At 46.5% G+C, this 16131-nt stretch overlaps 1 protein-coding gene across 1 annotated transcript in view; it reads right to left on the bottom strand.

The window, feature by feature from the left end:
- Window positions 1-15891, bottom strand: part of CABLES1 (Cdk5 and Abl enzyme substrate 1) — a 76133-nt gene extending 60242 nt beyond the window's left edge. The window contains exon 1 of the mRNA XM_069853951.1: window positions 15435-15891. Within this exon, the coding sequence (XP_069710052.1) occupies window positions 15435-15880 (446 nt within the window). The 5' untranslated portion in view covers window positions 15881-15891. The remainder of the gene's footprint in view (window positions 1-15434) is intronic.
- Between the last annotated feature and the right edge of the window lie 240 nt (window positions 15892-16131).

Below are 16131 nucleotides of genomic sequence, written 5' to 3'. Positions count from 1 at the left end.
ATGCACTCCTGCGGAAACCTCAGCCGATGGGGCTCACATTCAAATGAAGCTGCTCATTTTGACTGTGTTAGTCAACGACTTTGTAAGCCCAAAGCAGCAAGTTACCTAGGAGAGTAAAGCTGATTCTATGTGCAAGTGTCTGCAGGATCAGGCTCTATTTTTATATAGCTATTTTTCAGTGACAAAAGCTATGTTTTTAAAGGAAGTAATTAAGAAGTATTTAGATGGTGTAGACATTAACTGTAGACATAACAACTCCGATACAGATTTTAAATTATTTTCATGTGAAACAGCTAAACTTATAATATCACACATCTGAGATCATCTGACTTGTGTGTCTGTCTGCATATTCAGCATCACAGCCCTAAGCTGAATAAACACAGACAGAGAAGAAAGAGATTTTTGTTTCCTGGTAAAGCTTCTTGCATTAAAGAACTGAAAGCAGGGCAAAAGGCCCATTCAAAAATATGTCACAAAACACTTAACCGCAGACCTTGGAGCTTGCTTGTGAGAGAGGAAAGGAAAAAAAAAAAGGATTTTGAGCAACAATACTGCCTAATGGGATTATGCATGCACAACAGTTTCCCATTTACAGTATCCTACCTGAGAAGTGAATGCAAGCTCAAGTTCTACCTGCACAGTACCCATTACATTAGTTTTTGACAGATATTAAGCAAACAGAGGACAGACCACAAAGCTGCTACCAAAGATAATTCATCTTCCAAGGAGGACGTCAGACAGGCAATTAAAGAAACAATTCCTCCCCAAAACAATATATTTGATTATTTGTAAATGTGCATTTCTTTCTTTTGGCTTTAAGTAGGAACTCAGGAAGCATATGCTTTTCTAGTATATTTTTGGTTACCTAAAGCTTTCAAATTATATATAAAGTAGTATCTGGGCAAGTAATACACAGAAAGCAGTATCCTGATGGCAATACTATGCGGACAAACTGTTTAGCATCCTTTTGACCCTGCCTGCATACGAAAATTTATCTGTATCTATATTAGCCAGAAAAAAAGGTACAGAGCAAGAGGTCCTAAGACTATTTTCCTTACCCAGTTCCTTCTGATGTTTTTATTACCTGAACTAATTTTGCACCAAGCCACAACAAGCGTACCATGACTTGAAGGTTTTTAAGGGAAAAAAAAGATAATTGAAGACTACATTTGGGAACAGAACTGCTGTGGTTCTAGACAGGAAAAAAAAAATGTGGTTTAGCAACTGGAAAAACTTATCCTTGCACCTCATAAAGAATAAATAAAGCTATCAATATATAGCATCCTTGCTTGTACCAATAAGGACAAATATGATGTGGTCATACAGCCACTGCTGGAAGTAAAGCACATTGAAAGCCTCCACCGCGACAGCTCCAGACACTCCGCCAGCTCCAACAAGTACTACACAGCGTCTGAGAGCGCAAGGACAATGTCAGCTAAAAAAAGGGATGGTCAGGTAATCCGTGTGGCTGTGGTGAAGCTTCCAGCATAAGAAGGTGTAAGGAGGCGGTGGTGGTGGGGAGGGGTTTGCAGCCAATGCGCTGGTTCTCCCATGGGCGCTGTCATGGGGCAGTCAGTGGCACTGCCTGTAGTGGTAATTGGAATATTCGATCCCAACAGTGGGAAACCATCTGTACAACCTCAACAAGTAAAACTGGGGATGCAAGTGCTAACAAAGCAGCAGTCACCTGTGACAGAGCAACAAGGAGAACTGGAAAGATTCCTCTCCAGGGCAAGATCTGCCAGCCACTATTTGGAAAACAGATTTATGTGTCTTTATCTTTTCTTTAGAAGCAGCAGCACCTTACAAAGAATCCATCCAGCAAAGAAACCAAAAGCACTTCTGCCACCTTCTCTCAGCCTGCCCAGGCACCCACAGCATTTTTCCTCTTCCCCACAACTCTCTGCAGAGGAAGAAGTTTGAAATAAGTGCTGTTATATGGGCGCGATGGCCCCCACAGCAGCAGAAAAAAAACCCTAATTATAGAAAATTTGTATTGTTTTGCTCCTGTCATCCTTTGCCTCCTCATACCTGAACAATAATAAGCTTGTCTAATGTGGAGGAGAGAGTGGAATGGCTTTGTGCTTGGATGGATCAGAGCAGATAGATGCATACTGGTGACCACCAAACACTGACTGCATCTTGCAAGGAAAGGGAAGAAGCACAAACGTACATGTGAGGAGCTGCGGCCGGCAGGGCTTGAGGAGAAGCACGACTTTCGACCTCTGTGCAAAACCTCAGGTGGAAACCAACACAAACACTCGTTTAGTAGCCATTTACACAAGAGTCACAGGCAAAATTTTGCCTTATTGCATCCACTGCAAGTGAAATTAGCTACACTTTGTATAAAAACAGTGGGTTTTTTAACTAAACAAATGAACCCTCCTCCCCAGACGAACAGAAACCACTACTTCCTCAGCTGCTGCACATTCATGACTAAAACCAGCACAGGGCAAGGGTAAATCTGTACTGGCTATGACATTAGACCACCGTGCTGATCAAGTTCACAAACTGCCAAAACCACGTGATACAGAATTTTGAAATGTTGGTTTTCCTGTTTCACTTTTTCCAATAAACAGATGGGAAAGATGTCCGTTAACATGAATAATCATAATGAAAAAAATAATCAATTTTCACAGAATCTACCACATTATGAAATGAAGATTTAGAAAATCCACAGCTGACCAGTAGAAAAAAGAGATACCAAGTGCTCTGATTCAACAGGAATTTTTAAAACCCACAGTGGAAAGAGGGAAGTCAGTAATTTCCAATGGAAATGACTAGGGGAAAGGCATCTGAATTCATAGGGTCAAACTAAAAGTGTATTAACCCAAATGGAAGGAAGGGTGTGAGAAATTTAAATTAGCTTGATATGAATCCCTTTGTCCCACCACAGTTAACTGAGATTCTACAGGGATATCTCCACCATGTCTGACTTTGGCTCAGAAGCATCCTTTTGAAGCAGATATCACAACCGTGCCCGCTTATGATGTGCTCCTCTTCACAGCGTGGAGCAGCCCCGGAGCATGAAGGCTTCCCCTCTGACAGTGGGAAGCCAGGTGACACACTGCAGGAACACAGTGCACATCCTCCAAATGGCACTGGAACAGGCCGCCCAGGGAGGTGGTTGAGTCAGCTTCCCTGGAGGTGTTTAAGGCACGGGTGGACAAGGTGCTAAGGGGCATGGTTTAGTGTTTGATAGGAATGGTTGGGCTCGATGATCCGGTGGGTCTCTTCCAACCTGGTTATTCTGTGATTCTATGATTGCTGGGTGTCCAGTCCATAGGTTCAGGTTAGAGCTGGTCTGAACATCCGTATCGTGGACATCTGGTCTTCGGTACCAAGCTCGTGGCTCCTATAAACTGCTGCTGGGCCATGCTGCTTGTTGTCACAGACAAAGCCCTTCTGGATGGAGAAGGCCCAATTCTCTCACAAAGGCTCCAGGTTTAAATAATTTATAGTGCTGGTGGTTTTGTTTAGCTTTGTTTGCACACACTGGATGTTTAAACAGCTTGTGCAAAACAAGAAAGAATCCAGCCCAGTGGGGCTGACCACCACACCACAACATAGCACAGGCACATCTTCTGAGGAAATGACCAAACCTTTGAGAACTCTTTTTATTCCAATTTTTCTCGTGTTCTGAGCTTGTGGAAACAACACCTTGAAGAGCGATTAAAGAATTGGAGAATCACAATCACATTGCACTAAAAAAGCAAAACCTGCATCTCAATTTTCTGCTTCTTATGGCCCACATCCTTCCATGGGCTAAGATGCAAAGGAAGAGTAGTGCTGTGGCCATCAAAATCACATTTTGAGTTTTACAAAGAGCTTTTTTGTCCATTTCTATTAATGTGTCAGCACTGAGCAAGCTCTCTGACCCACTGATTAAACCAGAGGAGTGTTATCTTTACTAAAAGCAGAACCACAATTACAGTCCACAACAATGCCAACTGCTCCCCAGAAAAATGCCAGGGAGGACAGGGATGCAAACAGGAGCAAGTCTGGACAGTGTGGCAAGCAAAATTTGTGAAAACCCATAGAGGAAAAGTACATGCTGCCTTTTCAAAGTGAAATTTTCAAAAAAGCTCAGAAAGTTGCTCAAAATTCATGGTTCAGAGGCTCCTTCAAAAATCCTAGCCTGCACTGCTCAACTGCTCTGCTCTCTTTAGCTGGAATAACACAAGGCAGACATTTAATTCTGAAAAAACACTGGAGAAGTGAAGACAAGTCTTCATAACCGTTAACTCCACGACTTGGAAAAGAGGATGCAAAGGTTAAGAGCCTCTCAAAAGCTGTGCTTCTTCTAACATATGTAAATGACACCACCTCCACTCCCCCAAAAGACCATGTTGAAATATTCCTGGGAATTGTACAATTCAGAGAACTGCAACAACTGTGAGACAACTGCCAGTTACATGAAAGACCGTGCCACCCTCAAACATTAATATCACATTAATTTATCCAGTAAGATATTTGAGATATGCAACCGCTTGACAGGTCAGAAGTATTACCTCTGCACCTGAAACAGAAAAGACAAGCCTAATCTTGTTCTCATTTGTACCTGCGCAATCCCACAATTAATTCAGAGCCCACTTGTTTTCAGATGCCTCCACCCTTGTGAACACACAGAGGCTCGTACGAGCTTTATCACTCCAGCCCCTGCTTTCCTACCCCAGTCTCCACAAAGGAGTGAATATCAGTTACAATCCACAGCCCCATTCAGTGTCCTACTGCACAAAACAGTTCATGGGCTTGGGGCTTAGCTCCTAAGGGATATGGCAGAGTAATGGCATCTTGTACAGCACGGAGCAAAGCATTGGTACCACATCATTAAAAACAAACAAAAAAAACCCCCAAAAAACTAAAACATCTCTCTGGCTGCAAGGCAACATCCTTCCAGGAGAAGGAAGCTTGCAAACTCACAAACTCTGCGAGAAAATACACATTTCCGTTCACATCATGCACTCAGCCCCAACACAGAGCGTGAGGCTAGCAACAGGAACCACCACCTTGAAAGTACCTATGAAAGAGTACTGAAAAATCTTTCCAATTCATATTTTTTTTCGCTTTTAAACACACTCACTCAAACTCAGCTCCCTGTTACACCCTTGCACTATCTTGGACTTGAATAGCCTTACATCAATAGGAAACTAATGAATAAACAAGAAACCAATACTTACATCTCTTTAAAACAAACAGAAGCACAGAACTCTGGACAATGAAGCCTGCTCTTTAGAACAAATCCGTGCAGACACTTTCTATTTGCACGGCTGCTTGTGAGTTCTGCAGTACCTGGAGTGCCTTCTAAAATAGAAAAGCATTTTATCTTGAGGCAAGTCATACACACAGAGAACCCACAGATTTTACAAATAAATCTCAGAAGTCACTACAGAGTTACTTGACAGTGGCACTTTATGGTCTGTTGTAAATAATTCTGCCTTTTTAAGGCAGAAGCTGCCACTTCTTTTAGTTTAGGTTATGCTAAAAAATGGCATTCTACAAAACAGTAAACCATACCAACTAAAAACTCAAACCCAGCTTTGCTTTAATTAAGAAAACAGCCTCATAAAATGAAGGAGGTTCCTAAGATATATATATAAGGTTGAAGATGGAAGGTTACGTGAACTCCATTTTAGAAGACATAATTACATCTTTGTGTTTTAAAAACCACACTTGCAAGACTATTAATAGCAGATGTCGAGCTTTCCATGCCTTTTTACATAACCTGCTGCAGCACCTGTGCGGCTTACCTATCCAAGCGATTAAATCATACTTTGCACTGCAACATCTGAAAGCTGGTTTTTCTCTCTTCCTACTACCCAAGAAACACCTCTGTTTCACGGTCAGAAACGGTGTCATTCACTTAAGGAAATCCAGAGAACTACAAAGTTTGCTTGTAACTACCAAGGCTGCTAAACTCTGCTCTTGTCCCAGGCATCAAAACAAAGTCCTCATTTTCATGAAGGTCTCTGTCACCTAAGGAGGATTTCACTCCCTGCTGTGCAAGTCCACCGCACCCCACGGACACAAGGGCAATCCTTCTGTCACCTCACATTTGCCTGGGTGTAGCTGATTGCAACCACAACTGAAAAGGGAGAAAATTAATCTCTTTTTCTGTTGCGTTTGCCATATATTAATGCAAGCGCAGAAGCAATGGGAAAATAAAATTCTTGTCTGTAGAGGGGCATGACAGACAAAATAGAAGGCATAAAGCTGAAGCTGGTGAGTAAAAAAATAAAAAAAAGACTAAGACGTTTTCAAGCCATTTCAGACCAGAGCTGACATCTAGCTTCTGCTTTATGTTACACCCTTTAGGCAGGCTGAGCACAGTGGCGTGGGAAGTGCAGGTTCCAAGCACATGCCAGTGAGAACAAGGAGTAACAAGAGCTTCTTGAACTATAGGTATGGACTGTATTTGAGTACACAAAAATGTACGTGTTATGCAAACAGGCCTGAAGGAAGAGTGCCATATGTGACATTCATCTCCTGGTTCCTCTTTATCCATCCCTACATGTGCAGGGGGTATCAGACGATACTAGACATCTATCCCTCCAAGTCACAGAACAGTCCTCTCTGAGTACCAGAGGCATCCTAAGTACCTGGGGTAGTGAGGCTCTGCTCTCCCCACTTTCCAGACCATGCACCCAGAAAAATAAAACTCAGCAGGTCTCCCTCTGAAGTAAGCTGGGGAAGCTGTGCTGCTTGCACCCTTCAAAGGGCACACCACCATGCTGTGGTTATAATCTGCTTCTCTGCCACCAGCCGCAGTCGGGGACAGGCTGTGCCAGTGCTGTGAGTTACCTCTGTGAAAAGCAATCGTAATAACACCCAAATCTTTCATCATGATGAAATTAAAATCCATGCCACAGTGCCAGCATGTATATCTCCTGTCAGACAGAGAGACAGCTCAGCTCAGGGTCTCTCACCTCCTCCTTCTGGTATGTTAACCTCTCTGTGATCCTTGTCACAGTGCTGGGACCTCTCCTTGCACTTCCAGTTGTGGCAGACTCAACAGAAACAACAATCCTGGGAATGCTGGAGCCTCCCACATGTTTCCCCATCCATGTTCTTTGAGGAGAATTGCTAACCCTGTACTTACAGTGGCTCTTTCTCCATTCTGAAATGGGAAAGGAAATAATGCCACATGGAGGGGAAACAACAGAGACCCATCACCAGCCTTTCCAAGCTGCAGAAGGCACACACTCAACTCTGAAGACAGCAACAGTGCCTAGTGGTTGGCATCGCTTGAGGCTGCGCCGGCACTGCATCCCAATATCACTTCTCTGTCTCTTGTGTCTACACAAAAGCTATGTCAGATAGGTCCTGTATGGCTGTAAGCTAGGCTTGTTTTAAAGAGCAGGCTGCAAACCGAGTGGCACTACTGACTTCTTGGCACTCAGCATCTTACCCAAAATCCAGAGAAAGGGAAAAACAAGTTGAAGGGCTTCACCCCTGTTCATTCCATGCGACTCAGTTCCAGCTGCATGATGTGGTATAGAAAGAAGTCAGCATGTCACCCGATAGATTTTCCCTCTTACACAATCAGGGGACTTATTTCTTTGCAGGAAACTATAGCCTTCTCTGAATGCTTTCATCCATAAACTGATGTACCTATGTCTGATTTGCCTTGTAGATTTGAAAATCTAATCATATTTACCTTGGTAATATGATTACATGTAGCAGCACCAGAATGCAACCCCATTGTTGTCTGAAAAGTTATTGTAAGTAGTTATCTAGCTTTCTACTTTTTTACCCAACCAATATTACATAGTAAGATCCCTGGTATTGCAAAGGTTTATTTACTAGCGTGACTTTATACACTAATACACTGGTACTTGATTTAACTCTGCAATTTTAAACATATGTAAATGCATCATTCAGGCTTTGCAGGATCCTATGTCAAAAAGGACGTCCTTTCCTCTGCCATCCAAGACAAGCAGAGGAAAACATTTCAGTTGCGGTGAGTGAATCTTTTTTCCTCAAACCTCAGTCTCACAAAACTGCTAACCTAATCTATAACAACATCAAAGAAGACATCACTGCTTGCAAAAAACCCATGTGCTTGTGCTTTTAAAAGGAAAAGAAAAACACTTCTTGCAGAAAGGGAAAATAGCCTTTGCTTCGCTTTTCATTCACTTCAAAATTTTTTACAGTAGGATACCTTTCTTAGGTGAAAATTCAAATGTAGCTGCTGAGAGCAGCGTTAGTCTGAAATACATAACAAGAACAGAAAATACATGTAGCATTCATGGCAGGAAAGCAGTCGCTACAAATACAACACAGTAGCCCCTGTAAAGGAACCTTGCAATTCCTTAAACCTGTACTCCTCTAAATCTACATAGTGCAGCCTGAAAAGCAAACCCTGAGACTCCTGAAAATTTCTCACTGGCACATGGTGTTTTCTCCAACCACTGGTGAAGTTTTATTCTCCTAACTGATTTGCCAAGCTCTTTAGCCTACCCTTGCTGCAAATAAAACTTCTGCTAAGCTCTTCTTATGAAATCAAATACCATTCCTCGCATATCCCAGCACTGTGATTTGCAAACTGCAGGCCAGCAGATACTCTCCATATGCCAAATCATGTCATTTCCATTTTCTAGGAACAATACTTCTTACGGCAAACTGGCAAGTGTTTTTTTCAGTTGGGTTATGGAAAGAGCCAGCTCTGTGTCTCACTGCACCTGCTGCATTGCTAAACCTAGTATCTGGTGGCAGCCCTACAGCCACCAACAGCAATTCTGGATGTAGAAGACAGACTTTATCAGAAAGGGCCAATTACATCCTCAGAAGTATTACCGTATGTCCAGGGGTGACTTTTGTGGATATTTGCACATAGATTTATGTAGATAACAGCTTGTCCCATTTGTAAATAGAATCTGATTTGCCATCCTTATCACAGGACAAGCTCGTGTCTACAGAAGTCCCATTGAACAGCATTCCCAACACGTAAAACCAAACTTCTGTATGTTTAGGTTCAATTATGAAGATAAGCCTTTATGTTCGCACAGTAGAGAACTTGCCCGAGATATCTATCTACCATCAAACTATGTTTTTGTGATGGTCTGGAGGGCTGGTGACTCACATGGTTGCTACTGATGAACATTTCAAGATGCTCCCAGCAAAGCTGTGCAGAGGAAAGCTGTATAACAGGTTCCTAAGGAAAAGGGCCAGTTGGTCTGCCTGCACAGGGGCTTTGCTGATAAAGTGAAGGGTGAAAAGAAAGATCGAGTAACGGAAATGCAACAATCCCACAAGGAAACCTGCTGAAATATCACACTCCTCCTCTCTCTCAATGGCTGATGAGGTATCACCACATACCAGCTAGACACCTGCCCAGTATAACCACGGAACTTCCCAAAGAAGGGCTGGACCTAGAAAGCTTTGAACTGGTGGCTAGCATAGGCAGCCAACACAAATACAACTTTTCACATGTTACCAGCTCGGGTTTTCTCACAAGGGTTAATGAGCACCCGCCCAGGGAAATCCCTCTCAGCCATCTAACTCTAAGGCCACCTCACTCCACAACCTGCCAAGTTCCGAGCCTTCAGCAAAGGCAGCTCCCTCTCAGCATCTGCCCCTCTGTGAAGGTGTCTAATTAATTCCCTAGTAGTCCTGAACGCCACGTTCTGTCCCAGCTCCTCTTTGAATTGACAGGAAAGGGTTTTTTTTTTCCCTTGTCTGATCAATATTACCTTTTTTTTTATCTGATAGAGATGTTTGCAAAGTAGTAATATGCCAGAACAGAATTCTGTGCATTTATTTATTTATTTATTAAACTTTGTGTATTAAGGGAACAAGACTGTTGCACCTATGCTGTCCATCTGCATGTGCACTGTCATACTGCAGTGCCTTCTAAACCCACTGGTTGATTTCCACTATCATCTGGAAGATGACTACATTTCCACAAGTTTCAAGAAAGCAACAGAGGGACGCTCAAACCTGTGCCCTCAACAAGGGAAACATCAGTACGCTCATTCTAAATGTCACAAGTGTGCTCAGTGTCCTTCACAGGACTCTTCAGGGAGCTTGCAAGCCGTGTGCATGGGGATTCTAAGTCCCTTCTTGGGGGGCAACCTACTTACGCAGGCCCTGCAGCATTGAAAATGGGCTGTGAGGGACCTGCCCCAAGAGACGCAGCAGGGTACTGATGCAACCAGTGAAACAGCCCTTACTATCGAGTCTTAATCCTGCTATTGAAGGTCCCCTCTTCACGGTGGCAGGGGAAGGCCATTTAGCCTCCTGAAGCTTAGCTGAAGTCAATAAGCATCCCCTTCTTTAGAGAGAGCAACCATCAGTGCTATACAAGGTCACACACCTATGAAAAGACTTGGTTCAGCCTGTGTGCTTTACATTCACTTCTCAGACCATTAAATTGCTGTTTTCACGCTATTCTTGTATACATCATTCTAAAACTGGGACTGCCTGAAGGGCTTTAGGTTCACTGAATAGCAGAGTCTCCATCACACACAAAAGGTCCGATGCACTTCCAGCAGCTCACCAAGCAACTCCTGATGCTGGGATGACCACACAGGGTGGACGGTGCCCCCAGCTCTTACTTTTCCTGCACTTTCAGGACTCTGCCTGTAATGCACTTGTTTCTGAGAGACTCCTGCCTTGTCTCTGGCGTGTTCAGTTTGGAGGCACCTCCTGTAGCGGGCTGAGCACTGCCTGCTCACCCACGGACACAGAGGACTGGGCTCTGACCTCTCAGCCCTTCACCACAAAAGTAAATTATAGGATTCAGCTCCTCAGCAACATCCTGCAGGCTTCCTCCAGCACTAGCAACTCATTGCACTTTGTGAGCCCTACCAAAGCCAGATAAGTCAACCATTCCAGCATCCCCCTTCACTGCATCTTTCCAGAAGATGAATACTAAGGCCATACACAGCTCTGTATTTTCTAATGGATAGAAACAATCTGAACTTTCCACTGGCTTTACTAATCATAAACCAATTTTAGGTTTACTAAGGAAATGAGATTTGTCTTGTTGGTCAATACATTCTGAAGATAAATCTATCTGCATCATGATAACTTCAACATCCTTTTGAGTAGATCTCCTCCCAGCGATTACTCAGCAGATATTCCTCTCTGCTTCCTTCCCAGCCCCAGCTGCTCCCAGAAGGAATTCTCCTGCCCATCTGTCTTTGAGCCTAACACAACAACACAGACAAATGCAACTGTAAGCAATGTTTAAACTTCAAATCCAATCACTGATTTGCTTCTTTAGCAAAAAAAGCCAAAACCCAACACAAAAAAAGCAGGTGCCTGTTTCTAACCACCTGGGCCACTGGAAACAGAAGTATCTTTCTCAAAGAATGCTATGGCCACAAGAAGTTTAGGCGTACATAAAAACACATACCCGGGACCACCACCTAGCCTCTAGGATCTGAAATTGTTTTAAACCAGTGTTGCGTAAGTCTTATTCCACAGAACTAATTTAGGATGAAGCTATTAAATTAGATATAAATTTGACATGTAGAAAAACCTGGGAGAACTTGCTCCTCGCTTCCAGCAGTCTCATGTCCTCAGCTACCCATTCACCACAAAACTGAAACTCTTTCTACACTAGACAGGAGCCTTCAGCATCAACAAGCTGACTTCTGAACAAGCGGGTTTTTTTCCATTTATACATAATTACATACTAGCCTCCAGAATGCTAGAAACTCCATGGGTTGGGGTTTTTTTCTGTATTGTTTGTTTCTTGTGAATACACACAGAGTTCAAACCCAAACCACATTAATGATAACCTTGTTAAATATAAACTAGTACGCAATTATACAAACTTCTAACACAAACAAAAAAGCCAGGAAACTGATTATATGCTCACAATGGTTTATGAAAACTAAATAAAAACAACAACATAAGGCAGCCTGTTCTGCCTGATACTGTAATAGAAAATGGTTTCACATTACAACATAACTTGCATGTCTCGGCACAGAGGACTAGTCTGTCAAACAGCACATCAAATTCAATTTCAAGCCCGCTGCAAGGAGAGCGGAAGGGTGGGAGGAGAGACAGTAGACGCACACATGAACTACAAAAAAAAAAATCTCTGATTCTCCTCTCTGTTTCTCTGCATCCTTCTGCAGGTGAGCTAATGCTTGTCACACTCCGTCGCGCCAAGAAGGGCAGGCCACGTGCTGGGCATTTGGCTCCTTCCTCTCCATGAAGAGAGCAGCAGAAGGTCTGCTCGAACTCTGCGTCCTCGGGCTCGTGCCAGCCCTGTGCATGCCTGCAATTTGTCTTCTGTGCAGCTAAGACCGAACCCAGCAATCAGAGTCCCTACCACATCTTCTCATTGAGATGATGATGAGCAAACACTCATACAACCTCCAGGGTGGTCTGCAACTGTCCCTTCCCAATGTTTGAAAATATATACCTTTTCCAGAACAGGAAAAAAAAAATCTGTCAAGGGTAGGGGAGAGTCTGCTTGAAGCTGCTCACGTGCAGCGTCACAGCAGTCAGCAAAGCTGGGAGCATAACCTAGAGCTCTCCTGCACCAGCAGTAACCAGGTGCTACAATAAAGAGCCTCGCACTTGCCTCTGGAATAATGCAAGGTCTCTGCCACAGCTGACTCTAGCTCTAAAGAGCATGAGAAAACCAGCACTTTCTTTGCATCTTACACCACAGGAAAATATACAGCAAAAAGGAGGCCTGTTACAGGACTGGAGGAGCACCCTGACAAGGCTTCATTAGGTGATTTCCCTTGCAATGGATTTGGGCTATCCATTCAGCTTGTTTGCACGCTATCAGCACAGCCCAAATTGCACCACATTGGATTTCTAGATTGTAAACAAGAACAGTAATTACCTTTCCTTCTTAAATTCCACACTGTTTCCATGTAACAAAAGGAAACATCTTCTGTGGAAGGAAAAATTCAGAGTGACAAACAGAGGCAAGGGAAAACAATGACAGGTTGAGGGAAGAGGTGATACAGGTGAAATCTGAGCATCCCTCACAAAGTTGAGTGCGGGATCAAAGCGTGCAAGCAAGGAAAACCCAGAAGGATTCTTAGGAATCCAGAATGACATCATGGGAATCCAGAAAGATGTCATGGGAACCCTACACAAGTAATAAACTCACTAAGTGGAAGGCCAAGAAGAATCCAGTCTCTTGAACACTACAAGGGTACTGCCAAGCGCAATATCACCAACAAGTAAGACTCTAAAGAGTCGGAAAGCAATTCCCAAATCGTGGTCTATGAGTCACTCCTAACTCACAAGGTGAGGGGAAGCGGTGTGCGGAACAATGTCACTGACTAAAATGCACAAGCGTGCGTGTGTCACGTTGCTGTGCTGGTGATCCACAGCACAATTAGCGGGTTGTTGGTGCAGGAAATACTTTGAGATATACATAACCAGGAGAAGATGGGTGGTAACACACCAGCAGGCATTTTACCTGGGAAAGTGGAACTCCCTAGCACAGCACCTGAAAAGGGGCTCAAAAAAGCCACTGATACAATCCAGATGGAGGAAGAAAAAAACCCAAAAAAACCACCAAGCAACAGTGAGGCACACAGCTAAGACAACATTGTCTTGGAATTTCTCCAATTTCTCCAAGCTTGTTGGTTTTGAATGGGATTTTTCTACAGCTATCTATGCTCAATTACCCTTACAAACCCTGGCAATAACATGTGACTCGAAGTCTACCTACTTGTCCAAGGGAGAAACAAGAAGAGAGTGTGGCAAATGGGGAATGTGGGAGTGGTGACTGATCTGGGCTTAGAGAAGGCAGTAATTTCCTCCGGCTTATTCCCTGGCTCTCTCCCCCGTCAACCTCTGATATATGAATGGGTTGCAAAAGAAGTAACGGAAGATGATTTTGTACTCGTGAAGCAATTAATCTATATGCATTTGCACATTTTCACATGATTACACCTTCTTAGCCAAAAGTCTCAGGTTTTCCAGCAGATGAGGTTATTCTTTAGGGATGAGCTCATTAAAAGATTAAAAGAGTACCCAGCGGCAAGGAACACACCAGAGGAACCCGAAGTGTTTGTACATAAAGGGCTTATTTAGGGAGGCAGCGAGACGCTGCATACACCGCAATCCATAGGCATCCATGGAAAAGACTTCCTTTCCATTTGCAAGCTACAGATCTGGCTACAGGGCACTTGGCTGAGGGCTGGCTCCCAGCCCGCTGCCTGGAAGATAGGCGGAACAGCGGACTGAACCCGCCACCATGAAAAAGGGGTGACAACTGCTTGGGAGCACTTGATGTGCAGGAAGGTACAGCGGCTGTGCAAGCCTATGCCTGCATTGCTTACCATGAGCGGAACTTTCCACCACTTGCACTCAGATGGGAATGATTCCAGGAGGCTGGGGCACCTTCGACAACCTGTCCCTGCCCGCTCCCACATCCCTGCTGGTGCTATCGCTTCCCCCAGCCGGGCAGCAGCCGAGTAACTGTGTGGGAATGACTCTAGGAGGCTGGGGCACCTTCTTCAACCTGTCCCTGCCCATTCCTACACCCCTGCTGGTGCTATTGCTTCCCCTAGCTGGGCAGCAGCTGGATAGCCGAGCGGGAATGACTCTAGGAGGCTGGGGCACCTTCTCCAACCTGTCCCTGCCTGTTCCTACATCCCTGCTGGTGCCATTGCTTTTCTCAAGCCGGGTGGCAGCCTGGTGCTCAAGTGGGAATGACTTTAGCAAGCTGGGGCACCTTCTCCAACCTGTCCCTGCTTGCCCCCACATCCTCTCCGGTCCACATTTTTCCAGCCGGGTGGCAGCCGAGCACCCAGGCAGGAATAACTCCCACCATCCAGGAGGCTGAGGTACCTTCTCCAACCTGTCCAACTCTCCCCAGAGGAGGTAGGCTCAGGGGCACATTGGGTAATGGGGCTCCCTTGCCACCCTTCCCGAGGGGCAAGCACATCACTAGGGTGGGTGTTAGGAAAAGGCTCCTCTCCCAGAGAGATGGGATCCCCAGGGAACCAGCTGCTGCGCCAAGCCTGACAGCGTCCGAGAAGCGTTTGGCCCGTGCCCTCAAGACGCATGGTGCGGATGCTGTGGCTGTGCGGGTCAGTCCCGCTAGGGTCACCCTGTGATGGATAATCGGGGATGCTGTGGCTGCTTGGGGTCCCCCCACTCGGGTCACCCTGCGATGGGTACCAGGGATGCTGTGGCTGTGCGGGGACAGGAGCTGGTCCCCCGGGTGCCCCTCGCTCAGATCACCCCGCGATGGGTACCGGGGATGCTGTAGCTGCTTGGGGTGCCCCCGTTCGGGTCACCCCGCAATGGGTACCGGGGATGCTGTAACCGTGGCTGCGCGGGGACAGGAGCCGGTCCCCTGGGTCCTCCCCGCTCGGGTCACCCTGTGATGGGTACCGGGGACGCTGTGGCTGTGCGAGGTCTCCCCACTCGGGTCCCCCCGCGATGGGCACCGGGGCTGCCGTAGCCGCGCGGGTCCCCCCCGCCCGCGCGCCGCGCCTTACCGGGAGCGCTGCAGCTCGAAGGCGGCCCCGGGCTGCCCCGGCTCGGCGGGACCCTGCGGGCTGGCGCGGCCGAAGGGCACGGGCAGCACCCCCGCCGTGAACGAGTTGAGCCTCCCGCGGGTCCCCGCCGCCGCGGCGCCCAGGAAGGCGGCGGCCGGCACCTGCACGGCGGCGAAGGCGTCCTCCTCCTCCTCCTCGTCGTCGTCGTCCTCCTCCCGGGCGTCGGGGGGCGCCGCCGGGGGGCTGCGCGGCGGAGGCTGGCGGGGCTTGGCCGCGGGGCCGTCGCCCGGCGGCGGGGGGGGCCGCCCGTCGAGGGAGATGCTGGTGAGGAAGGAGAGCGCTGCCTGCCTGCGGCGGGGGTCTCCGCGCGGCGGGGCCGCCTTCCTCGGGCAGGGCTCGGGCAGCGGGGCGGGGGCGGCGGGGCTGCCCGCGGCGGCCGCCGCCATGGCCGGCCGGGCGCCCCCCGTTCGGCGGCGCTGCCGGGAGCGGAGGGAGCGGCGCCCCCCGCCCGCTTTATCGCCGCGGCCGCGGTCACGTGCGGGAAGCGGGCGGCGAGGAAAACAAAAGCCCGGCCGGCAGCCCGGAGGAGGAGGGAGAAGGGTGGGTCTCGGCGAGCTCCCTCCTTTCAACCTCTCTCTTTTTTTTTTTCTTTTTTTTTTTTTTTCTTCCCCTTTCACCCCCTTCACCCCTCCTCCCC

The sequence above is a fragment of the Phaenicophaeus curvirostris genome, chromosome 3, assembly GCF_032191515.1.
Source record: "Phaenicophaeus curvirostris isolate KB17595 chromosome 3, BPBGC_Pcur_1.0, whole genome shotgun sequence".
In the NCBI taxonomy this organism is placed as follows: domain Eukaryota; kingdom Metazoa; phylum Chordata; class Aves; order Cuculiformes; family Cuculidae; genus Phaenicophaeus; species Phaenicophaeus curvirostris.
The sequence above is the reverse complement of the archived record's forward strand: the minus strand, read 5'-3'. Positions and strand labels throughout refer to the sequence as shown.